The 26,230-nt window shown below is 44.9% G+C and overlaps 1 protein-coding gene across 3 annotated transcripts; it reads left to right on the top strand.

Annotated features, from left to right (window-relative positions):
* Nucleotides 1-1,547: 1,547 nt before the first annotated feature.
* MCM10 (minichromosome maintenance 10 replication initiation factor) lies at nucleotides 1,548-21,321 on the top strand. 3 transcript variants are annotated; one of them, XM_027722497.2, is made up of 20 exons: nucleotides 1,548-1,570; nucleotides 2,392-2,444; nucleotides 3,218-3,538; nucleotides 4,317-4,421; nucleotides 5,015-5,149; nucleotides 5,358-5,526; nucleotides 6,235-6,400; nucleotides 7,131-7,298; nucleotides 8,944-9,060; nucleotides 10,089-10,288; nucleotides 11,231-11,331; nucleotides 12,357-12,458; nucleotides 12,573-12,690; nucleotides 13,604-13,835; nucleotides 14,713-14,872; nucleotides 15,530-15,648; nucleotides 16,493-16,606; nucleotides 17,663-17,808; nucleotides 18,022-18,064; nucleotides 18,441-21,321. In XM_027722497.2, the coding sequence occupies exons 2-20, from the start codon at nucleotides 2,438-2,440 to the stop codon at nucleotides 18,522-18,524; spliced, it is 2,607 nt and encodes an 868-aa protein (XP_027578298.1). In that variant the 5' UTR covers nucleotides 1,548-1,570; nucleotides 2,392-2,437; the 3' UTR covers nucleotides 18,525-21,321. The 3 variants fall into 3 exon arrangements, with proteins under 3 accessions (XP_027578298.1, XP_027578299.1, XP_039242072.1); XM_027722498.2 differs by lacking the exon at nucleotides 1,548-1,570 and adding an exon at nucleotides 1,794-1,858; XM_039386138.1 differs by lacking the exon at nucleotides 1,548-1,570 and having other exon boundaries at nucleotides 2,351-2,444.
* The last annotated feature ends 4,909 nt before the right edge of the window (nucleotides 21,322-26,230 follow it).

Genomic DNA, 26,230 nt, shown 5'->3' with positions numbered 1-26,230 from the left:
TTGATGTGGAACAGGAGCCAGAAGCATTTAATTCCATTTCAGATTTAAAATCAAGTCTAGGAAGGGGCCAGAATATTTCTGTCAGGTGGGATTGAGATTTCTGAGCTGCAAGGTATCTCTGGATTTGCAAACCAAGTCACAGGAGCTGGCAAGCTCATTACTTCGTTACTCCAGTGAGATGGAGAGTGGGGGGACTTGGTGTTACTCTGTGATTAGCCTGGGCCACAGTGGCAGTTAGCAGCCAGAAGAAGAGAAAATGGGAAACATAGTGTCCTGATGTTTGCCCACAGATTCACACCCATGCCAAGATGGGCATAAGGTGTTTCCCTGTTTCCATCATGGATAAGCAGCAGCACAGAGGAGTCCCCTTGGCCCACAAACTCCTCCCCAGCTCCTGTCATTTACTCGTTGCTCCGGCTCCCCTGGAACACCTCTGCATGAGCATCACGCAGTCAGATGCATTCAGAATGAGTTAGCACAGCATGCCTGGGCTAGGAATGTGGTGTTAGAAAACTCCAAACCAAGAAAGTCTAATGTGACACATGCCAGATGACAACTATTCAGCAGAGCATCTCAACTGCTCAGTGAAGCATCTCTCCCTGTTGTCTGCTGAAACTTCTTGATTCCTTCACCTACCACAGAATTTCTGTCCTTAATTCATCTTTCCTAACCCAGTACACGGGTGCTGCTGGCCTTTGAACACCACCAACATGCTCTCTTTGGACATCATCCTGCAGAGTGGATTTAGTGCAAAAGCCTTGGGATCAGAGCTCAAATCTGTATGGTTTGGGGCAATTTTGGGAGGATTTCATAGTAACATTAAGGTTGGAAAAGTCCTTCAAGATCATTGAGTTCAATCCTTGACTCAACACCACCTTGTTGACTAAACCATAAGTGCCACGTCCAGTTGTTTCTTGAATGCTTCCAGGAATGGTGACTCCACCACTTCCCTGGGCAGCCCACTCCAATGTTTGACCACCCTTTCAGTAAAGAAATTCATCCCAAAGTGAAGAAATTCTTCCTGAAGTGAAGATATTCTTCCTGAATTCTTTCTAAGTAATGCACGGAGTGAGGGACTAGAGCAATGAGTTTGTACATACTCCAAAATACTATTTTTACAGAATTGTAGTCATACCAAAGAAATAGCGAACCGGACTACAAAATCCTACCCACTGCACGTGACAATAACGGGGACTGAATTTACTGCTCTAGCACAAGGGCTGACGTTATTTAGGTTATCCAGGTGAGGATGGCGACTGCTGTGACCCTTCCCTGAGGCCACTCTGCCCAGACACGGGCAGCCCTTTGCGGCTTAGCGGGCTCACCCAGAGCCAAGGGCAGTGTAGGGACTCTGTATGAAGCTGACGTCACTCTCCGTGTGACGTCACACACATGACACCACCCAGCTCACCCCCACCTTGGGGTACCCTCGCCCTCCCCTCCGCCCGCCCACAACCAAGATGGCGCCGGGCGCCTCTGCCAGTACTAGGGATGGCGCGGGCGCGCATGCGCGGGAGGGGGGGCGTGACCGGGTTGGAATTTTGGCGGGTGCCGAGGAGCGCGCGCGGCGGTGAGTGGGGATGTGTGAGGGGACCGGGGGCAAAGGGAACGATCCTGGGGGGATGGATCCTACCGTCAGGGGTCGGGGAGCCGTGGGGAAGCCCGCGAGGAGGTCAGGGTTCCCCTGGGTGCGGGGGCGGCCGAGCGAGGAGAGAGGAACCGTGAGGGAAAAGGCGCGGGATCCGCGGGGGTCGCTGGCCGTGTTCGTGCGAGTCCTGGAGTTTTGTTCCCTGCTGGAAATGAATATCTATCAAAAGCGGAGTTTTGCGGGCAGAACAAAAGTCTCTGCGGAAGACCCGTAAGCATAGTTAGAATCTGTGAGTCGTCCAGCCTCACAAAGTGGATTTCCCATCTCTTCTCATCGAAACCTCCCTCGGCCATTTATGTCCTCCTGGGATGATTTGGTTTTTTATGGACACTTATCCATGAAATGGAGGAGCTGTGAGGAATGTAGAATATAACACTTTTAAGAATAATAACTTAAAAATTTTAATAACTAGTTAAATGCTAATTGCATTATGGTGCAAGACTGGTGAGGTGGAAATGGTTATTACTATGGGAAAGTGGTTGGCATTTCTTAAATTCTGTGTCTGTTATGGGCTTTCTTCTAAAAGTAGTGCCCTTATGCTGCAGCGAGTTCAGCACAGGTCAGACTTTATATGTAGAACATGTGCATGAGGGTCTTAAATTTAGTGGACTCCTCATCTGCAGCTGTAAACAAAACCAAGCTGGTGGTTTGAAAATCCTCAAAGAAGGATCTTGAACACAATATGTATTTCTAGATAAACCTTATATGCTTTAACAGTATCACTTTTGTTCTCCCCATAACAGAGAATACTTTTCCCTGGGGGACTCTTGAAGAAATCCCGGTGAAATCATGGACGGTAAGGGGGAAAGTGCTCCTTTACTTTCAGTAGGAAACTTCTTTTCTGATCAGTATGTTATTTAATAAGTTGAAGTGTTCAGAAAACTTGGTAAACGTTTTAGCAAAAGGCACTACATTGCACTGACTTCATTTGCAGAGGCCTTTGAACCTTCCTTGTCACTTTCTCATGAGGCTGCTCCCTGCCTTCCCTGGTTTGGTGCTTTCCTCAGCAGCAAAGGCTAAATCAGTTTCTTGATTTGCTTAAAATTTCAGTTCTGTCTGTCCCATTACTCTCTCTGTACTTGATGGTCTTTTTCCCATTATTCATCCATTTGGTCCATATTTCTTTGTTCTCTATGTTCTTCCATGAGCAAGCTATATCTGAGAATATACTTTATTGCCTGCCTTTCCTCTTCCCTTTCCATTGGCAAAAGCCACCTGGGTGTCTGTTGGCTACACCTTTACAGGTTCCAGTTCTTTTTAACAGTACTGTACAGGTAGCTGCATAGGAGGAAAAGCTGGTGTTGAGTATCAGTTTTCTGCTGACTGGCCAGGCTGTATCACAGGATGAGTGTCTGCAACCACATTTTCACCTGACCTGACAGCAGGAAGCTACTTTGTCTTCCTTTAACCAAAGCTGAAGTGGTTTTTAAAAATGCTGCTCTCAGCTTGCTGCTCTGATTTAGTTTCGGTTGTCATTAGCTTGTAGTTAGAGTGTCTTGGATCCTTTTATTCTTGGGCAGCTTTCCTCTAACTGGGCAGGAATAACTCTGAGTTTAATTTTTACCTTAGCTGATGATGACTTGGATATGTTGGCCTCCCTCCTGGAAGAAAGTGAAGCAACTGAGGAGAGGAATTCTCCTGAGGAGGAAGATGTCCCAGAGGATGAGGGGGGAGAGCCAGATGAATACAATGAGCTGTTTGATGCAGAAGATGATGCATCCTACACCGAGGAGGTCAGTGCTGAGGACAGCATGATTGATGAGCAGAAGGAGAACCTGGCTGCACTGTTTGGAGATGTAGATGACCTGCTGGAAGAGGAGGAGGCAGAGGAAGCTGCCCCCAGTTCAGCTCCCAGTCAGGCAAAGGAGAAAACCAACGAAGAACTGCAAGGTTTGATCAGCATCTGTGATCTGTTTTGTTGGATATATTGTCTCTAGAGGGCTAATGGGCAGAAGACAGTGCCTGCTGCTTCTTAGGATGATGCCCAGAGGGGGAATACAGAAAGTTCTTGTGACAGCTTCTCAGTCCAATTTTCAGTGCTCAGTTGCCAAACTCCCCAAACCTGTTCTCCCAAAATAAAGACAGAGGACTTAAGTAAGCCAGGGAGACTAACCTAGTTCTGGTAAGCAGGATAGGGAAGATTGCCTGTGTACCTGTGCCTTGTCTGATGAAGAGCAATGTTGCTTCAGTCTTCAGGGCTGTCATCCTGACATCTTTGACCACACAGCAGTCCCTTCCCCCTCAGGGCTTATTGGTAGGACATTGTGCCATACCAGTCAGTGTGGAAGGAGAGGTGTCCACTGAGCTTTCCTGTGTCCAGGCCATGTATTTGATTATATTGGGAGTATTTTGTTATGCTAAGGAGTGCAACCATCAGCCATTAAATTGTCTTATGCTCGGTAGGAAAGTTTTATGCAACGTGGCAAGGAACATACCACGATCAAGTAAAATATTTATATGAGAGGAGCCAGCTCCAGGCTATGTGGAAAAGTTTCCCTTCACTGTAAGCTGTGTAGTATCAAGTAAATTTGTATTGTGACTTGAGTCTTTGTGTTTTAAGTTCCCATGATGTAGTAAAACTGCCAAACTTCCAGGGATCTCATAAATCCCTCTTTGCACTGGCTTCCTGCTGTCTTCATTATTATCCTTTTTCTTCTTTCTTTCCTAGCTGAGCTGAGAAAATTGCAAGAACAGATGAAGACGTTACAGGAGCAGTTGCAGAAGACTGCAATTGGGCAACAATCCAGTTCAGGCCCTGAGAAGAAAACCCCTGGTAATGAGACTAATTAAATGGATTTATGATTTGTTGGCTTACCAACGTGCAATTTATAGGCAGGACTCCAAATAATTCTGAAGTGGGGCACTGAGCAGCAAGGAGGAATGTTGGTCTGATGTACTACCACCCAGGTTGTTTCCTGCAGCTAGAGACTAAATGAGTTTTGGTGTCTGCACCACGGATTAATTCTGCATTGGACAGCTTTCATGAGTAAGTGCTCCAGGCTCTTCTGGAAGTGTCCTTTTTTCTTGGCAGATGTTGGTACACCTGGTAAATACAGCTGTGTTTTGTTGCTATAGCATGTTGGTTGTAGTAATGAAACTACATGGGAAAATTGCAAAGCAGGGGGATGTTTCTGCTTTCCACATCTTTGAGGTTGCAGTGACATCCAAAGTTTTAGGTTGTCACAGGGAAGAGTCATTTGGACTTTTCCATCCATGTTGCATTTCAGATGTTGTCAACTTAGCTGAAGGGTTTCCATGTGGGACCCTGACTTGGACTTGTTATTCAAGAATTACAGAGTTTGGAGCAATTTTTAGAGTCTGAGTCCAGATTTTGAGAACTCATAATTTTTTTGGTTTTTTGGCCAGGTAAATCTCCCTGTCTACCCTTAAAGGAAAGGAAAGTTCAGAAGGTGCAGGAATCACCATGTTTCTCGGCCCAGCTGGGCAATCCTTTGCCACCAGCCAAGCGAGGACTCCAGAAATCAAAAGTATCCTCAGCAGGTACCATTCTAAGTCTGCCTTTCACTGGAGCACTCCAGGCTTTTGTCGAAAGCTTATAGTTTCCAGCAATGGTGTGAATCTATCCAGGATAGTTTAACAGTGTTCAGTGCACCAGTAGTGTTCTGATCACAGCAGCTCAGAGCTTATTACAGTTAATTATTGTATTCTTTCTAATGGGTGCTATACCTTTTTTTTTTTTCTGCTAAAGAGAACAAGAGTCCTCCTCCACGGCAAGTCCTCAGTCTGGCGTTCCAGCCTCTCCAGTCTGCCACAGGGAACACACCCAGTAAGGTGGTCAGAGAGAAGACTGTGCCTACATGCTCCACTGCAACAACTCAGCCAGTGTCTGTGGAAACCTTCTCAGGACTGAGATTAAGGTCAGCAGCCTAGCTCTGTCTGGGCTCAACCCTTCCAATAATAGGAGAGAAAAAGCAATGTATGTGGTTTAACCATGTCAGATTAGTCAGTTGTCACTAGAGGACGTAACACAAAGCCACAGCACTGGCTGGTTGATCAGTAATTAGGCAACGTTGACTTTTGGCGTAGTACCATGTTTCTGTTTTCACCTTTGCTCTTTTCTAACAAAAAAGCTATAATTTCATTAGCTCTGCCTTCCCTGGGATATCCTCAGTGGTGGAACAGTGGGCATGTGCAAAGCCCGACTGTGCTCCAGTTGAGCAGGTTTTTGCACCACAAGGAGAAGCCTCAGGAGCCACTTGCCGTCTCCATACTCAGTGTGGCCACAAGAGGACTCTGAATCCTCACGGTGTCTCTCCTCACCAGAACCCTGCTGGATTCCCAGCTCAGTCAGCCATACTTGGTCATTCCTGAAATGAACAGTTAGTGCAGGCTCTGGGCTGAGTTTCAGTGCAGCTATTTGGACAAAAAACAACCTGATCAGTAACTTTCTGATATTTGTACAGTGCTCTGAACAAGGGGTTTTGTTTCAAGTGACCTCAGGGTGAAGTAAGGCACAGAGGCATTTTGCAGCAAGATGTAGTCTCCTAAGGAGAACACTGGATGGTTCCTATTGTCCATTTATGCCAATGGATGTACTCTCTTTTACACGCTTTCGCTTGATGTAGAAAACCCCGGGTGTCTTCAGCTGAAATGGACAGGAAGATGGCCAATAGGAAGCTCATCCGACTGTCCCAGCTGAAGAGCAAACTTGCTGCAGAAAATCTGGAGGAAATAGACTGGGTAACATTTGGAGTCATAGTGAAGAAGGTCACTCCTCAGAGTGCAAATAATGTAAGTAACTTCGTTGTATCACTTGTCCAATTCAAGTGAAATGCTTGGTAGTCTTTCCTGAGAAACCAATTAGGTGTTCAACTTAATCAGCTAACTCTGTAGTTAGTGAAAAGCTGCTGTACTAAAGATCTTGACTTGTCTGGTTTCATGGAGTAATGCTGCTTTTAGTCCTAAGGGTAAGTCCTTAACTTTTCTGGTGCAACTGCCCCAGACAGTAGCAATGGCTCATGTAACCATAGCATAAATCTGTTTTAACTATGTTCATCCTCTGCTATATGTTAAATTTCAGTGTAGAAAAAGGGACTGTGGCTCTCAGGCTTTCTCAACAGCCTCTTGTTTTAAATGTGCCAACACATTCTATTCTCATCATTTCCCTACATGGTGTACATGTCCTATAGAAAGTCATTGGTGAAACTGATCTGGATATGCCTCAGTTTTGTCTGTTCAGTGCTCTTTATTCAGCAAACAAGTGTGCTGTCCAGCTTTAATATCAGAAAGATTGATGGTAGCAGTAATATTGTGCTGTTTTGGCCTTGAAGAATCCCAGAACTGGCAGTATGGCATAGCTGGAGATTCTCTAACCTTTACTGGGGTTACAAATTGTGCTTTTCTAAATCAGGAAAACCTTGGAGGGGGGAAATCAGAATAACTCTTTTAAAGCAACAGCAAGAGGGGATGCAGTCAGCGTCCCTGTACCAAGGGCTGAAAGGAAAGGGGACGTCTGTTCCAGGGCAGAACCTTCAGTATCTGGCGGCTGAACGACCTGCAGGATCTCAGTCAGTGTGTCTCGCTCTTCCTCTTCGGTGAAGTCCACAAGGAGCACTGGAAAACAGACCAAGGCACAGTCATTGGGCTGCTCAATGCCAACCCTATGAAACCTAAAGAAGGCTCAGACGAGGTGAGAGGATTTTTCACTTCTCCATCAGCTGTAGATGAAAACCCATAGGTGAACCTTTTCATATCTGTTTGAGATTTAGCTTTATAACACATGTTAAGGTTGAAATTGCAACAGTCTGCCCAACAGTTTGAATTGCATTCAGGGAGTTGCATGGTGTGTATTTGCTCCTGGAAGACTGAACTTCAAGAAGTCCTATTAAGCATCTAAACCCAGAGTTTATTCCAGTGTTTAATCTCTCTGTAGCAGTTGGCTCTTCCACAAATGTGGGGAGTGTATGTTCATTTCATTTCAGTTTATTTAGCTACTTCAGTGCAGCACCTATTTCAGCCTAGAGGTCTCTCAAAGCTGAAAAAGGTGGAGAAGCTCATTTCTTTCTTCTAATTAAAGCATGAGATGTGATTCCAAAATCTGAACTGAGAAGAAGCAATGTTTGATTTATTAAACAAATAATGTATTATGTAAGTGCATGTCAGTTGTTACATAGTAGTTCACTTGTCTAATTGATTATTTATAAATGCAGAACGTGACGAATTACCTTTCTGTACGTATCAAAACATTTAAGGTGGCTTGATTTTGCTAATAAGTTAATATATTTTTAATACCATATCAATTGCACTGGAATGGAAACCATTCCCACTGACTTCTTTCAAGGGGAATTTCAGTCTAGTAGTTGATCATGTAGTGTTTTGCATTTTAAATTCTCCAAATAGAAAAATTAAGGATCTCATTAATTGTCTATTAAGCTACATAATTGCTTAAATTAGCATGAATAAGCAGTAGAAAGTCCTGTTGGTGAGCAGAAAGGCACACCAGATTTCATGGAAGGGCTGCATTTATCAAAAATGGCTCTGCTTAGCTAAAATGTTCACATATAGAACTACATTAAAACTGACTTCTCAAAGTGTTTCTTGGCTACAGACACAATCCCTGGTATCTTTGGTTGTGTGAAGCAGACATTCTTCTTGTGCAGGAGTCAGTTTTGATGGAACCTAGACATGTGGAGAGGGACAGAGAACTCTAGTACAGCTCTTGCTCCCATCCACTGCTTGATATGAGTGCCATCATGGCATCAGAGCCAAGTGGCTCTACAGGACCATTTACAGCACAACTAGATCTGCCTTTGCTGGTCCTTGGTTTCCTGAGGCACCGAGCATAGAAATCCAATGTCTTTAATCTCTTTGTGAGAAATTCCCTTTTTTTCTTTTTAACTGAGCCTTTTCTCAGTCTGAATAGGACACATGGCTTTCTTAAACTAGGCCTGCATTTTAAAACTGCATCGTTAATACCAGAGGTACCAAATTAGACCAGAGCCAAACCAGTGACATCTGGAATCATGGAATGGCCTGGGTTGAAAAGGACCTTAAAGATCATCTAGTTCCAACCCCCCTGCTCTCAGCAGGGAACCTTCCATGAGACCAGGTTAATCAGAGCCCCATCCAACCTGGCCTTGAACACTTCCAGGGATGGAACATTCACCACTTCTCTGGATAATCTGTGCCAGTGCCTCACCACCATCACAGTAGGGAAATTTCTACTAATATCCTATCTAAACTCACTCTCTTTCAGTCTGAAGCCATTCCCCCTTTTCCCGTCCAGAGAGAAGCCCATCCAGTCCTCCTCAAGGCATGTTCTGATTTCTTTCTAGGTGTGTTTGTCTGTGGATCATCCCCAGAAGATCCTGCTCATGGGGGAAGCTCTGGACATGGGCACCTGCAAAGCCAGGAAGAAGAATGGTGATCCTTGTGCCCAGATTGTGAACCTGGTCTGTATCTCAGTAGTCAGGACATCATTAAGCTGTTGGTGAAAATCTGGCTGCTCATTTTGTACTGATGCTCTGACTTTTTGGCTTGTTTCTGGATCTTGGCTAACTAAAGTGGGTGGAGAAAATGAGAAATGAAAGCCAGAGAAGCTGCTTCTGTGCTGTCACTGAGCAGCAGCAGGGGAGTTCCCTAAAGCAGGTGCTGCAGTGAAAGGACCTATCTCTGCCATGCCCTTTCACTCTCCTTTGCTCCAGTGTACTGCACTAGAAAACTCATCCAAGGTAAAACAGTAGGAGATTTTTCTTGGGAATGGCTGTTTTTCGGGATAGTTTTAACCCAATGAGTTCCCTGGTCCAGTGTGCCTGCAAGCTGTTAGAATAATTATACCTGAATGTGGGGCACTGGAGATGAGAGGAAGAGGTATTGGGATCCTTCTCTTAGGACAGTACTGACTTGTACTAGTTTAAAGGACTTGTGGATTATGTCACTTCATGGCTGTGGTGATGCTGTGATACCTGAAAGGGATCCTGTCTAAGTCAGAAGAGTTATAATTAGTAGGGTAGTACTTAAAAGGAGGAGAAAAAATGAAGGAATGAAGAACTGGGGAAGAGCTCAAAGTGTGTGGAGTGTGAGAAAGACAAATACAGAAGGTACTTGTAGCAAAACAAGGTTGTGATTGCAGACCCGCTCCAGAAGGTGGCTATGCATACAGTACATAAAACTGTGTATAGTTCAGAGTCAAGAATACAGAATCTGGGCAAGAGGTCCTGGATGGTGTGTGAGTTCACTTCAGCCAAGGAGTAGCCTTAAAATTCCTTGAGGCACAGGGTTGTTTCCAGTGATTAGTATAGGCAACTGTGGCTTTGTTTATCATTGCTGGAGTGTGGGCATGTGTTGGCTTAGGTGGTCAGGTGCTGGAGTACTACAGTTCCTTTGGTTTAGCCACAGAAGGACGCTTTAGTGGGTGAGAGGAATGAAGTAAATTGTAGTAGCTGGTGTTCTGTAACAGGCTTCTCCCATTTCTTTCCAGAATGACTGTGAATACTGTCAGTACCACATACAAACCCAGTACAAGAAGCTCAGCTCGAAGCGGGCGGATCTGCAGTCCACCTTCTCTGGCGGCCGCATTCCCAAAAGAGTCGGTCGGAAAAATCCCACTTTGAAGGAGAGGCTGTGTCAGGATGGGTTTTACTACGGAGGAGTCTCTTCAGCAGCATATGCAGCCTCAGTGTAAGATAAACCACTTATTTGTCTTGCTTTTGAACAGAATTTCCCTCCCAAGGGGGCCTGAAGCTATCTCTAGGGGGGGTCTATTTCGTTAGAGAACACTTTGCCTTAACTGCATTCACCAAATAGGAATAACTACCCCACATTTCAAGTAATCCTCCTGGCCCCATGGGGTAACAGAGCTGCTGTTTGATAGGAAAATTTTAAGCCATTGCTAAGATGTGGTAAAGGGTGTTCCTACCTCTAAATTAATACTGTGATGAAACCAGGCAGCATTGGGTTTCAGTAGATGAAATTAATTTTTATCATGAGATCCCAGGCATTTGAGTCTCCCAGAGGAGTATTTTTCAGTGTAACTGTATTTTGTAATGGCTCACTGCATTTAATCCCAGACACAGTGTATTCTGTGTTTCCTCCTCTCTTCCTTGGCTGAAATAATAGAGTGTCACTGTGTGTTAATAAAGAGACAGGAGTGACCAAGATCAGTATGCATCTCATAACTAGCATGGAGGGGCCAGGTCCTTTATCCAAATCCCCTGAAGACAAGTGTGGAAAGATGAGTCACAGCTGGATCAAGCCCTGTGCTTGGACACAGCTTTTGTTCCCTTATCACTGCCCTCTGATACCTCTGGTGTGACTCTACAGAAATGAAGCAATTCCAACCTCCTTTCCATCTCTGCAACTAACTGTGAGCAAAGCTTAGGTATGATCTATGTTTAGTTTTCTCTCAATGCATAGGAAATACATTTTTCAACACAGAGAGAAATGGGAGATCCTAAACATTGTGCTGGAATTTGGATTTAGGTCCACATCCTTTCAAAGACAGACAGATGACACTTCAGGGTGGCTGGAGTTTTGTTGAAGCACTGGGCTAGAATTCAGGCTCCTGTCCTTGCTCTAAGCACAGGAAAACTCTGATGTTCTGGTTTTGTTTCCTCTTTCCAGTGCAGCAGCTGCAGTGCCGAAAAGGAAGATTCAAACCACTCTTTCCAACCTGGTTGTGAGAGGAGCTGATGCAATTGTCCAGGAAACCAAGCAGAAAATTGGTACCCACTTCCCCATGTAGTCTCTTCACCCTTTAGATATTTCCAGCTCAATGTGTAGATGTGTCCCAGGACCTGCTAGTCACTGAATGAACCTGGCAGTCAGTTTGCTGCAGAGATAGCCCTTTGCTGGCTGCTTTCTCAGTTGATCAAAACCCCTCTTCCCTCCTGAGATCACAGCTGCAGGGCAAATGTAACTAAGCAACTGTGTAGCTCCATGGATCTTTTTTCATCAGTGCCCACGAATTAAGTCCCCTGTTCTGTCTTTGGACAGTGACAGAAGATCTTTGCCAGATAAATGGGAATTGGAAGTTTTAAGAACTTTGAACTAGAGGATTTATTTTATTTGATTAAAATAAATTACTTCTGTCAACCTTGAAAGCTTCCAAGGAATACTAAGTATAAATCAGTCTGGTCTGCAATGCAGGGAAGAAACCGCCCTGTTTCTAGTCCTTTTCTTTTGTGATCTTCAAAGCATGTTCCTTCCATAGCCTTTGGGATGTCACCGGTCTTCTCTGCCTCTGTTTTGTTTCTGTAAAGCACTTAATATTATACCCTCTTCGTGCTCACTGGAGAGCAGGTGACAGATTATTTAAACTTTGTTTAAATAATGCCACTTAGACATCTTATTTACATCTTGCAGTTCCATCAGTTGCCTCCATTTCAGGCAACATAGTGTATGTCCGTAGCAGCTTTCAGCAGCTCTTAATTCTCCAGGGATAAGGTGTGGAGTCTTCAGGACTTTCAAGCATTCCAAAAATGGGAACAGTGGGAGTAACACAGCCAAGGCTGAGGAGAAACTGACTGACGAAATTGCTGACAGCATAGAAATGTCTTTGTGATGTGCTTTATGAAGACAAGGCCTTGGGCAACTAAATATAATGTAGAGGTGGGCCTTGCTTTGGGAAGTGCTCACTCAGGTGACCCACAGGGGTTTCTTCCACCCTAGATGACTCTACATCTCTAAAGCCAGGCCTGCTTCCCTTTCTGGCTCCAAGTCTGTTGTATTTCTGCCCCTTCCACTCCAGGTGTAGCAAAGAGACCCATGCAATGTTCTGAGGAATTCAAGGAACTGCTGGCACAGCCAACTTTTGGAGCACGAAACCTCTGCAAACACTGGACCAAAGCAGGTATTGTCCTTTAGCCTAAAGGAAAACCCACTTGTGAAATCACTCTACACACTCTGAACAAACATTAGTGGTTTTTTATTTTGGTTTGTTGTTTTGTTGGGTTTTTTTTCTCAGATGCTGAAAAGAAGCAAGGGGCCAATTTCCAGTCTATCTCTGCTTCAGCATTGCTCAAGCAACAGAAACAGAAATTGCTGGAGGCCAGAAAAAAGCGATCTGAAGAAATTCAGAGGCGGTAAGACTTTCACAGGAAAGGTTCTGTTATTGTAGCCCTAAGTATAACAGGGTTTTAATAGAAACTTCGTTTAAATAGAAATACCCTAGCATTCAGTGGAGAACCAAATGTTCCAGCACACTACCCAGCAGCTGGAAGGCATGATGGGAAGAGGCTGATTAGAGTAAGAAACTGGAATCAGGAGTCCTGGTTCTGTTCATTGCTGGCTTGCAAGGGTCTTCTGAACCTTAGGATTTGCCAAGTGCTTTGTGCATATGTTGTTAACAAACCTAAGAAGAACCTCAGAAGAGCCATCCTGGATGAGGCTGAGATTGATGCAGCCAAGTAGCCTCAAAAGGCTCAACAGGAACCAAAACAGAACCCAAAGGAGAATAATAGCCACAATCATGATGATATTTCCCCCATATATTCTTCTAGCCTACAACAGCGAGTATTTGGGGGACTTTACAAACTGAAGGTGATGTCTGTTACAATAGTTCTGAAGGAAATTTTTCCCTATGAACCTGTTCAACCTCCATTGTGACCTACATAAACAAACACTTATGTGGCTCCTGGGACATAGAACCCCCTGCTTAACTACCTGTTCTGCAATGAAGCCCATTTTTCCAAGTGCTTTCACTTCCCACGTCCCAGCTTTGTTTGATGCCTCTCTCTCTGATTTTAGTTTTGGAAGCAATTGGTCATTCACTCATTCTGGTGGCTTCTTCAAGTCACTCTTGATTTCAGCGACTCAGTGAGTTATTTACCAGCCTTGTTTTCATCTTCTGAATGCCTAAATTGCTATATGTTTCTTTTAGCAATAAAAGGCCAATTAGTGAAAATCACAGTCTGCATCTCCTCCTATTTGTTTCTTAAGCTTTTCTGTCTCTTTGGCTTGTGTCCCTAATTGAATGAATTGTTCTTGTCTTACAAGGTTTCTCCAGAGCACAGGTAAAGCCAGCAGTCCTGCTGTCCCATCCTCCTCCAGACAGACCTCCCTCCATTCCCCAGTGGCTGGGGCAGAGTTTCCCAAAGATGCAAAAATGTCCACTCCTCAGAGGCCCAGGCTGGGCACTGGCTTCTCGGAAGGAGAAGATATCCTCTTCTTTGACAGATCTCCACCTCCTCCAAGACCAAAGCTGGACAGCTTGGCTGAAGCCAAAAAGGTACCAGCTCTTTGGATCTTTTTAAGTATTAAGAAGTAGAGGTTAAGGGAAATTTGGTTTGTGGTAGTAGAGGAGTCTTTGGTCACATATGGGCCAGCTCAGTTCTGATGGTAGTGAAGCTTATGATTTTTGGGATCACACTGGCCTATATTCCAGCACACAGGAAACCTGTGGTTCCTGATAGTGCCAAAGTCCATGCTACCATCTTGCCTGTAGTCAATCCCTTAAGGCAAGGGATTTGCTGAAAATCTCTAGAGTGCTAAACTCTGCCTATTTGCTCTTTGGCATTGCTAGTGCAGTGTATGGTGAGTGTTTTCCAGGTAAGCAACAGTGAACTAAACTGGTTTAGCTATGTTGTGCCATGAATTTGGATAATTTTGGTTTCTAGCCAGAACAGACTGCATCTTTGCTTGGCAAAACTCTGCTCACAAGTCTGTCAAAGAAACCTTTGTCTTCCAGCAAGAAGGAAGGAGTTTTAGCATTCTGGGAATGAAATTAAAAGGAATAGTTGTATGCACTTTTCTGTTAGCTCCAAATTATTGTCAATTTATGTAGAAATCTCAAGTGTTTTGATTTCTCTGGAAAACTTACTCATTTGTGAAGCAGGTAAAGCACAGCTACAGAGATACCAGGCCTGGTGACACCCATGCAGGACTGATTTTATGGTTTGGGAAGTCATGAGATGTTGGGTGATGTGTTGAATTAGATGTACAGCAGAGCTGGGAGTTTTGCTGGGCCTCTCTCCAGCCAGCTCCATGCTCAGACCACTGGATTTTGTCTCCTCAGTTTTGACAGCCTTCCTCTGTTACTTCTGGGAGTAGGAACACGGGAGCCAGACAGGTCATCCACACTTTCCTTGCTCTTTCCTGTTTTCCAGCTGGCTGCAATCCACCGACTGCGAGCAAAAGGACAGATTCTGGCTAAAACAGACCCAAACAGTGTCAAGAGGAAACGGGCTGATGCTGATGGTGTCCTAGAAATTGTTGAAAGAGTTGAGAAAAATGTTGCTCAGCCACAAGGTGCAGAAGCAGAGAATGGTATGTAATGTTAGCTTCCAGAACAGAAAAAATGTGCTTCTGTCCTGAACAGAGCATAGTTGCTGGGTTAAGGACTTAATTGCTGTGCTAAAGAGAGACCAAGTTAGGTCTGTTTGAAACTTCAGAGGTTTGTTGCAAAGACTAAACAATCTCTAACCGTGTGGAGAGAGTGTGAGATGTAATCTGTTGTAGCTCCCTGTCCTCACCTCTATTCCCTTCTGGCACCTGACCATCTGCAATGCATGGCTGACATAACCAAGGAAAACCAAGAAATAATCCCACCTTGGAAGGTATCTGAATTTTCTGTGGGAACTTCAGTTTGCCTGCTGGTGATTTACTGTGTGATTGTGGATAAATTGCTTAATTCCCTTTAAAGCTTCTCCATCAGTCAGTGAGGCAACACTGCTTGCTCTCCTGGGATTAACATGAAAATTCCTGGTACAGTGCTTTGAGAGAAGATGCAACATTGTTTAAAAAAATGCTTTTATTTTTTCTGAAGCCATATTTGAACTTGGCTTCATGTTCCTGAACTACAAAAGGCTGCTGTTTGAGCTGAACATCTGCCTGAGAGACCTGAGACCTCCAAAAACTCCTGCAGAGATCATGCTTAGAAATCACAACCTTGTTTTGTAGGACTGAGCCTTTTTGTCTCCCTAGATCTGGATGAGCTGGAGCCTGCCCAAAAGAAACGGCGTGAGCAGCTGGCCTATCTGGAGTCAGAAGAGTTCCAGAAAATCCTGAGTGCCAAGTCCAAGTACACAGATGTCCTGAAAGAGGTATGGCCTCAATCCAGCCATGACTGAGGGCACAGAACTAGGGAGCTGACTGGACTCCTCATAGTGATTTCAGGAACATGTCACAGGCACCAGATCCTCCTGATGAAAAGGGTCAGGTGTCTCTGAGCACACAGGGTGCAGTGCCTGCAGGTCAGCACTACTGCCATAGCCATAATAAGGCCAAGTTGCCATCAGGGTTTGTTTTTTCCTGTGTTTGAAAGAATCAGTGAAGTTTCCTGATTAGTGGTGATCAAAGAAATCGTTCTGCTTTAAAACAGTCACATGCCTATTTTGTCCCTCATTTCTTGACATCTTGGCCACATAAAGCCATCTGCCACCTTCCTGTGTGACTCATGTCAGTCATGGAGCCTGTGACATGCCAGTAATTGCCCTGAGGAGCTCAGAGGTTGGGTGTCTCCCATTGGAGTCTTTGCTGAGCATGTTCCCAGGGATACAGCATCTCCAGTGCCACAGACTATTGTATTAGACATGTATTGCTATGAAGTCATAGTTGTTTTAAGGTCTTCTGAGGAGTAATATTTTGGCTAAGAACCAGTTCCATTCATTACATCTGCCTACCTGCCCTCTCTCTGCACTGTCCTCATGGGCATGTCCTTATTTCTGTACTTTATGTTGTTAAACCCACCCACTCGTACATCTCAGAGTGGCTCATTGCAGTGTTGGTGTAGCATGTTTACAGTATGGATTATTTGAAGCAAAAGAGATTTGGTGTTTCTCTGCTCCCAGACTGCAATCTGCTTCAAGCAGGCCTGGTAATAAGGCCATTTATGGAGTGGCTTCTCCCATCTTTGTCTCCCCACAACCCTCTTTTTGTGCCCCCCAGGCTGAGGCTGAATTGCAGGAGCAATACTTTCAGCCACTGGTGAAAAAGGAAGAGCTGGAAGAGAAGATGAGGAACATCAAAGCAGTGAAATGTCGAGTTGTGACGTGTAAAACGGTGAGGGAAGGGGAGCCAGGGTAACAGCAGTGGAGTGGAGCATGGATGGTACAAAATGATGCTGGATATCCTGCAGACTCCCATCTGTCACTCTCTTGGCTGTGGTCCAGCACAGGGATCAGATGGAGACAGTTTTGTTCCTTATGCCTGTTGCTGAGAGCAGCACTGGCTGAGACATGGCAAGGCAGACTTTAGTGCTGTGCTGAACATCTCAGCTTGGTGTTTATGCCAGTGGGTTCCTTGGGCATTGGTGTCCTGAAAATATTTCTCAGTTTCTACCATGAAGTGCTTCATACCAGGACACTCAGTTCCCCGTATTACACAACAAAATAAGCAAAGCGACTTGAAAACATTATCAGTGGGTGGGAATCCTCTATCTGCATTTCCAGGGACTTTGCCATCAGGAAGGGGAGGGGAGCTTTGTGACTCTCCCAAATGTGCTGAGAGAAAGGGAAGTGTTGTCTCCCATTCCTGGAGTTTCAGCCCCTGCTGAACTTTCCCTTTTGCTGCCTTCCCTATCAGTTTGGGGGCTGCACAGAGGGCCACTGTGTGCCCCATAAGGTGCTGGGAGCAGGGCCACAGGGTGGTGGCAAAGGAAGGATGGCATTAAAAGGAGCAGTGACGAAGCCTGGGGTGGTGACCAGTGACAGGACCTGAGGGAATGGCCTGAAGCTGTGTCAGGGGAGGTTTAGGTTGGATATTAGAAAAAGGTTCTTCCCCCAGAGGTTGGTTGGGCACTGGAACAGGCTCCCCAGGGCAGTGGTCACAGCACCAAGCCTGACAGAGTTCAAGAAGTGTTTGGATGATATTCTCAGGCATGTAGTGTGACTCTTGGGGATGGTCCTGTGCAGGGCCAAGAGTTGGACTTAATGATCCCTGTGGGTCCCTTACAACTCAGGATATTCTGTGATCCTGTGAAAGATCTGACTGGTGGGCTCCTCAGGATGGGAGAAGACAGGGCTGCTTCCCTCTGAACATTCAGCTGTTGCTGGCCCACAGAACAGGTCTCACACTGGTGAAGCACTCACAGCTCTCTCTCTCTCTCCTCTCTGACAGTGTAATTACACCTATTTCAAGCCTCTGGAGACGTGTGTGCAGGAAAAGCACGACTACTGCTGGCATGATGCCATCAAGCGATTTTTCAAATGTCCTTGTGGAAGCAGAGCTATTTCCCTTGACAGGCTCCCAAAAAAGCACTGCAGGTAAGAAAGAAGCCTCATGAAATAGTGACTGGGACTTTTGTACCGTCCATTCACAAATAACACGTTGTGAGTCGCATAACCATGTCCTAAACCAGAGACATCAGCCCTTGTGCTAGGCAGCGTGGGCAGGGTGTGGGGCTAGTTTTGTACTCCCTCATACTGTGCAGCAAACACACACCACAGTGGTCCTCACCTTCCATCTTCATCTTTCAGTACCTGTGGCCTCTACAAGTGGGAGCGAGATGGGATGTTAAAGGTAAGTGTGAGCAGCAGTTCCTGAGCACCTCAGCACTCTGGCTGCTCCCCTTGGTACTTTTGTCCCCCGCTTTGCTTCCCCGCCCTTATGAGCTTCTGGCAAAGCCAAGCAGCTCTGCATTTTGTCAGGGACACGCAGGGACCTGCAGGCTGTGTTTTAGTGGACTTCCTCCTCTTGCTTTCTTGTTCTCAAAGCTTTGTTTCGTTTAACCAGGGAATCTGCTTTCTAACAAAGTTGTAAGAATTCAAAATGTCAAGGTCCCTAGAGTGTCTGTCCATATTTAATCAGATTATTTAGCCCTACCACAACTTCTGTCAGAGAAGTGTTTGGGAGACATCTATGCTTAACTTCTTTTCTCCATGATTCATGTTTCCAGGAGAAAAAAGGTCCGAAGATTGGTGGAGAAACACTTTTACCAAGAGGAGAGGAACAACCAAAATTTCTCAATAGTCTTAAGTGACCTGGAGTTGATTTTTTTTTTCACAACCTAAGGATGGATTTCTGTACCTGAAACACACATTTATACTGGACTGCCAAGAGGATTCAGATTTTAGGGATGTATGAGGGGGGGAATCAATTCTTGATGAAAAGGACATCTGAAAGATGTCCACCAGGCCACTGCATGGATATTGAGCTTTGGTCTTTTTTAAATTGATTGAATAAGGCTGCATGTGAAATGCACATTCGTGCCTGTTCTTTCCAACTAACACAACAAGAGTGACCTCACCAGACTTTTATGTGACGAATCATCATGAACTGGAGGGACAGTAGATTCTTTAAGCACTTGTGAAATTAATACTGTGATGTGATGCAATTAGTACTAAATGCCAGCCTGTCAGGTTTTTCAGCTCTTGGCCTAAAAGGGGTGTGAGAGGATTGTAGGCACAGGCCATTCTCTATTGGCTTAAAAATTACTCACTTTGAACCCCTAGGAACAGAAAGAGTTTCCAAGTTTTTCCTTGGCTTACGTGTTACAAAACCCTTCCATGGCTCTGGCATTGCAAGCCAGTGGTGTGTACAGTGGAGACTCAGGAGCTCCCTGTCCCACAGTCCATGTCATGTTCCCAGCACCATCCACACTACAGCACTTCTAGGGCTACAGACCTGCAACTCCCACTTCGAAAAGCATTTTAATGAATGTGGGACCACTTTGTGAGTGGTTTTAAACAGCTGAGTGATTACATTTAAAAGCTTTTACCCATTTTCTGGCATTTTAAATGGGGGCAGTGGCTGTCGCAGACCAAGCAGGACAAGATCTCCCTCCAAGGGGTGGCTCCTGAGAAGGGCTGTCTCCATACAGGTGTTTTTCTGAAAGCACATCTCTCTAGGGGTGCCTGGGGCGTTTGATGAGCTTTTCCTGGACCTGAGCCTTCTGCTGTCCCTAGCCCAGGCCCAACAGGATCACAGGACATTTTTAACTGCCTAAAACCACTAGAACCTCAGTGATTTGATCAAAGTGCCACCAACAGTCCCAGTGGCCTTGTCAGTGCCTCTTGTTTGCTTGCACAGGGGCTGGGAGAGAAATAATTTGCTTCATTTGAAGAGAAATAAGTTCATTTGAAGCAACTGGACAGATTCACCTCAGCATTGTGCATCCCTCATCTCTTACTGGTGCTTTTACTGGGCAGCTTGGCCTATTGCATCGGTTTCAGTCTTGTGTCGGTACCATTTGACAGGTGGGGTGACATTGGTAGGTGACTAAATATGTCACTGTCCCCCGTGGATTCCTCATCCAGAATAAATAGAGTGCACAATAAACACTCCCTGGGTCTGTATGGTGTCATTGCTCTGAGGAGGAGGATGAGTTGCTTCATCAACATCTTCGTTTGCCCACGAGCTCGGTGCCGAATCGCCAAGAGGAGCTGGTTTGTGGTCCACGACTCCAGCTGCCACACAGTTTTCTCAGGAGTTTCGAACCTGGAGCCCACAAAACCATCAATTCCACATCAATATCAGCCTTTAGTTGGCAAGTTGAAAGCTTCAGACTTTTTCCAGTTCCTGTCCTTTGGGCCAGTGGAAAAGGGATTCTGCAGAAATTAAATTGTCAAAGGTGGGGGTAATGCTTTATCTTCATAAATGCCCCCAGGACTGGGATGTGTAGCAAAGGTATGTGGGAGTGAAAGCAATACTGAGTTCATGCTTGTATGCAAAAACAGGGTGAAGAAACCAAGGCCCATTGCTTTGCTTAAAACCCAGCAGTAAACAAGGAGTGGGGGAGACTGATGGGTTGGATTTTATGTGCCTCACTATTTTTTATACACTTTTCCTGTGCCAGAGATTACACTGCTATGCTGATTCCTGAGCACTTGGCTCTTAACAACGTGGAAGCCAAGACAAGGACTGGAATCAGGATGGTCACAGAGTGAGGAGATGAAGAGAGACTGGCAGATGGTTTGTCCAAAGCTGTCTCCAAAATGGGTTTGGCATTGCCATATCTGTGAGCAAAGGCTGTAATAAAGAGTCATGAAGTGTCTGCTAGGATTTAAAAGCAGAAAAAATAGCCTCAGCTCACAACAAGGAGATTGATGTTAATGTTGGCCAAAACCATGGTAACTGCGCTGAAATACGGTGCCAAGGAAGCACCTACCAGCTCCTGGGACTCATTAACATTTCCTGATGATTTTTGGAGAATGTAATGATTGGAAAACCAAACTCCCCCAGGGCTGGAAGGCTTCAGGAGAGGGTGTCCAGCCCTGCACACCAAAACTACATCTCAGCATCCCAGAGCATTGAACTGAACTACAGCAGGATGTCCTGGAATAAAGAAGAGTCATCTCTGAACAGCTCCCCAGTCCTGCAAACCACAGCCATGCACCCATGGGCAGAATTTCTGAGCCATAGAAACACAATGCAAAACAGAACATGGTTTTGCCCTAATTTAATTTTTATTTCAAAAATAAAAATAAAATCCACGTCTTCATCAGCTATACCAATGACTTCCATGTGAGCTTTGATTCGCTGGTTTATTTTGAATGGAAAAAGGATGTCAGAAGCTTTAAAAACATAACCATGCATAGATTTTTTATATTACTATTAATTTCATCTAACTATAATAATTATGAGTATATTAAGATTATTAATAACTTTTCATTAATAGAGCATCAGCCAAAAAGTATATCAAGAGAGAGACTAGAAAAAATAATCAAGAAGCAATGCACAAACTCATCATAATTTTTCTTTGATTACCTAAACTAACTGCAGCAACCTGATTTTGTAGGTCAGGTGTTCCTAGAAGTCCATCAGCTGTTAAGCCTCACTGCAACTATTTTGTATTAGAATAAAATGCTTTTGTAATGCAGCATTTGGACAAGTTCTTTACACAGAGGGCAAACAGCACATAAATCTGACTCCTCAGAAGCTGATGCTCAGGCATGTTTTTCATCCTAGTCTTTAGAGGTCACTTTAAAGATTCAGTCTTTGTCTTTGCACAGGACAGACAACACTAAATGAAATAAAAATTCTAACACATAAAACCCCACTTGTCATAAACCAAATGCTCGTTGGATTGATGTGGTGTACAGAGGTGACACCACAGATCAACACTTCCCTGGAAGTGTTCAAGGCCAGGTTGGATGGGGCTTGGAGCAACCTGGTCTAGTTGAAGTTGTCTGCCCATGGCAAGGGGTTGGAACCAGATGATCTTTAAGGTCCCTTCCAACCCAAACCATTCTCTAAACAATGCCCTCCTATTCCTGCAATTTCACTTATAGTCACCTAAAGAGCTGCTGGCACAAGCTTGCCCTACCTGGGTTGATTTGCATTGGAAGATACCAAGGCACGTGGATGAAATAAATTTTGGCAGTTCAGAGGTGGGAAAGGTGATGAGCAGAGCTGGAGGAGGGACTTGCAGAGCTCCTTGGCTGCTTCCCAGAGATCTGAAGGGGTTGCCTGGGGAGCAAGGGCACTTCTCCAGCACAGGCAGGCAGCAAGAAGCCTTATCAGCAAAAAAGCCAAAAATGCTTGTGAGTTACAAGATAAGGTCGTGAATTAAGATTAGCACAAGGTCTGGAGCAGAAGTCATATTTTTCTTGTCCAAATTCAATTACTTCTTTCTCCAGCTGCTCTTGGATCATGTCCTTAACATCAGTGTAGTAGCCCTCTGAGCTGTGAGGCAATTGGGCATCACTCACTGCCCCTTTACACTGCCCCTGTCATTACAAATGATTGCTGAAAAAAACCGTGCATCCCAGATCATGGACACCCCACCCTCCCTCACAGGTCCTGTCAGCAAGTTCCTTCCTCCTTTCCAAGCACTCCTGCTCTCCTGACAGTGTCCCCTTGGAGCAATACCCTTCCTGGAGAAATTCCCTTGCTGACATGCTTTTGCCAGACACCTCAGAGCAGAAAACAGCTCCAGTCTCAGCTCTGCTGCACCACAAAAGGGTATAAAAAGTCAAATCCACTTAGAAAAAATCGTAATGTAGTTAATTAAACTTTCTTTCCCCCTCCAGTTTCTCTTGCATGAAGTATGACTTTGATCTACAGCACTGGAAGCCAAAGCCAGGATTCTAAAATCCTTCCTCTGGCACCTGTCCAAGCGTCTTCATATCAAAGCGCTGAGCGTGCAACCGCTGTCAGCAAGGTCAGGAGTCAGACTAAATCTGACATTTCTGAACTGTTAGTCTGGAAAATAGCACATAAATTCTAAGCAAAGAATCTTCGCTGTGTTTATTGTCTTTTACCAAGCTCCAGAAGGCCCTTGTTTTCAACACGTGAAACGTCAAGGCCAATAAAAAAAAGGTGTCTTAAACATTGAGGCTGCAGGTGGAGAAGGACAAATAAGCAGCTGGGTGTCTAATTTTTACATGTTCCTTTTTAAAACTCATTTTAAAAAAAAGAAACAACAAAAAAAAGGCAAGGCATGGTTAACATGGTGCAGAGACCTAAACTGCAGAAACATTAAATTAGAATATTTTGGATGTAACATGCTGTTACATACAACAGCACTTCAATTTAGGTATTTAGGTACATGCATGTACCTCCAACATGTGAACCCAAACATCTGCTGCAAACCAAATTACAAGAAACATATCTTACCAAGCCAGGGCTAACCTAAACCACACTAATACCATAACAACTTAATATATTTTCAGAATTGTTTCTAATTCAATTCAATTCAAGCAACTTTTCTAAGAGGGTAAGTGCTGCTACAGTTAAATACACGGTGACCCAGGCATGTTAACAGCTTCTGCATTTCCCTCCCCCTGGAGCTCTGCATAATGGATCAGGAAGTTTATCTGTCAGCCAGAATCCAAGAAAAGCCAACACATGAGGAAACTGTACCTGCCCATTACATACATTAACACAGTTTCTTGCTGTATGAAAAGTGATGTGAATCTGCTGCTGCTAACAACCCCAACATGAACACAAAGTACAAATCCATCTGGTATTGGACAGAGCACGTATTAGAGCATCATGTAACCTTCCAGAAGGGTTAGTCTGACCTGCCCAGCTTGGACATTGCCCTCACCTTGGCATCAAAATATGTATACGTTCACAAATCTCTGCTGGGTTCTCCCACCAGTGTCCCCTTTTGGCTTGTTACCTCTGGCAGAGTACAGGATCTGAACAGCTCTTCATCTTCCCAGAAATTATGCACTTTACCAACTTTTTTTCAGACTGAATGAAGTTGGGTCTGCAGATCTCGTCTCATTATCAGAACTCCTGGTGGATTCATCTCCTTGTGTCCCAGGGAGAACTGCCAAGAAACCCTTCCCACAGCAGACACAAAGGGCACTTGGAAGAAAATAATTAAGTAGTAATTTAAATTAAATTTTTGATTCTTGTATACATGAAGATACAATTTACCCAAACGTTTTTGGCTGAGCAGCAGAAGCAGTTATCTGGGGTATAAACTAAGGAGTATTCACTCAAGCACAATAGAGTATGAAAACACCACTGCAGAGAAATGACACCTCTCCTAACACTTCACAGGGAAAGCACAGGAATTCATTTCAACAAGTTTAAACAAACTGGACTGTGTCCTGCCAGGCAGAGAGAACACAGTCTGCTCCAGAGGACAGTAAACCCCCCTTGCTAATGAAGCCTCACAACTGCTTTGTGCGTGGATTGGAGCTTCACACAGAGAAACTCTAGACCTTACCTGTCAAGAGTCACACAGGGTGTGAGCAGGACACAGCCTGTGCAAATGCAACAGTGGTGAGTGAAGGGAAAGCAAAAGGTGAGAGGAGCAGCTGAGGAGGGAGATTAAGAAGATAAATGCTTGGGACAGTGAGGAGGAAGAGGCACTTGCAGCTCCAGCAGCTCATTTTGGTAAAGGCACAGAGTATTTAAACTTTTCCCCTCACACAACCCTTTTGGAATAGTATATCCACAGGCATGTTATGCCTAGCACCACTCAGAAGCAAACAAACATTTTGGAGAGACAAGGTTCAAGAGCAACCTTCACAGCAAGGTTCAGGATTCAAATAACTTCATTTATCGTTCACAGGATGCTTGGGAACATTGAAAAATTTAAAAATCAAAAAGACCTTTGTTCTAACAAGTAATTTTTAGTTCTCCAAATCCATTTATCTCCTCCTGGTTCCTGTGCTCTGCAGGAAAAACTCCTTCAGTATAAACCTGAAAAGGATCCAGGAAATCCAGACTTCTCCAAACAACCTCCTCACCCCAGCCAACCAAGAGAAAGACATCAACCCGTGGAAGTCAAACTCTCAAACCTCAGCAGGTGAGCCTCCTGGTGTCTGTGCAGTTTGAGGCGAGAAGCCAAGTCCAAATGCTGCTTTTCCTCCCAGCTCAGTTCAGAGCTGGGGATGAACTCACAGGAGTGAGAGCGAAGGTCTTGCCAAGGCAATTGGGAATGTGCCCTCACCACATCACAGCCTGCAGGTCAAGGCACTTGCTGCAAGGACCAGGAGCAGAGTGAATGCAGTGTGTCCTCATTGCAACCTGGAGTCAGCTTTCCTCCAGCCTATTCTGGTTCCGTAAAAGGTGGAGGCCAGAGGTTGAACATGGTCCTTCTCTTTTCAGGGCTCTTCCTCTATCACATGAACTTTTCACAGGATAGCAAAAAAAACACAAACAACCACCAACCAACCAAACAACAACAAAAACAAACAAAAACCCCCCAAACAACAACAACAACAAAAACCAAAACAAACCCAGGTGACTTGGTTAGTTATTGCTTTTCCTCTCCTCCTCCCCTTCCTTCTGCCAGGGTGGTGATTCAAAGAAGAGGGAGTTTGGACCTGAAGGCTGGTGAGACCTTGCAGCTCTCCCCCTGCAGTGACCCAAATCAGTGGCATGGTACTGCCAGGAAACCAAACCCTAGGAGACTAGGGTGGGTTGTGGGTTTGTTTTACACAGAAAACCAAGTGCTGGAGACTGAGATTAATTTCTAGCCATGAATTTCCACTAGTGGGGCATGTGCTTTGGAAACCTGGGATTGCCGAATCTCTGCTGGCTGGGAACAGAAACACTTTAAGACTTAGCAGGTCGATCCCTCACACAGGAGGTCACATTTACATGAACTGATGGAGAATCCTTTGGACTCCAGCTCTTGCTCACATATCACACGAGGAAGTGCTTGTAGATCCTGCTCTCCCAGGGACATGGTCCTGCTCTCATGAGTGTGTAGCTTTGCTCAGAAGGAGACAAGACACCCTGCTGAATCTGGCTCTGCCCAGAGTGATTTCAGGGGCAGGGATCAGACTCCTTGGCATTGCTAGGAAGCAGCAGAGCAGGCCTTGCACACAGTCAAGGGGATCTTACTAAGCTTAGTCCTCCCCAGGCTCTGCTGTCATAGGACAGAGTGAGGAAACAAGTCTCTCATGAGGTGGGACAACTGCTGAGTTTAGATGATATCCAAGGTCTCTGATGGGTTTGTTTTTCTGAAAGAGGGAATTCAAGCCTAAATCCATTTGCAGACATGCACAAATTTTTAAAAACGAAGCTGAAGTTCTTACTTTCCTTCTCTCTCCCAGCTGTAGCAAGAGAAATTCAGAGTCTGGAAATCTGAAGGACACCTGTAGCTCTTCTCTATGGTCACAGCTCCCTCCGCAGCCAACTCAGCTGCACCAGTAACACCAGACACTGAAGTCTCTCCGTGAATCCTGTGCCATGAACCATATGGGATAGACCAAATCGTCACAAAAACTCCCAAAGAAAGCCCCATTAGGCTGTGAGCCAGAGCTCAGCAAAGTCAGC

The sequence above is a fragment of the Pipra filicauda genome, unplaced genomic scaffold (assembly GCF_003945595.2).
Source record: "Pipra filicauda isolate LSUMZ 115617 unplaced genomic scaffold, ASM394559v2 scaffold119_size3216105_pilon, whole genome shotgun sequence".
Lineage (NCBI taxonomy): Eukaryota > Metazoa > Chordata > Aves > Passeriformes > Pipridae > Pipra > Pipra filicauda.
The sequence above is the reverse complement of the archived record's forward strand: the minus strand, read 5'-3'. Positions and strand labels throughout refer to the sequence as shown.

What these genes read in the sequence shown, in the direction of transcription:
- MCM10 (XM_027722497.2), top strand. An exon ending in GCTTGGCTGAAGCCAAAAAG is followed by an intron (nt 13,836 to 14,712) that starts GTACCAGCTCTT and finishes CCTGTTTTCCAG; the next exon opens with CTGGCTGCAATCCACCGACT. An exon ending in ACACAGATGTCCTGAAAGAG is followed by an intron (nt 15,649 to 16,492) that starts GTATGGCCTCAA and finishes TGTGCCCCCCAG; the next exon opens with GCTGAGGCTGAATTGCAGGA.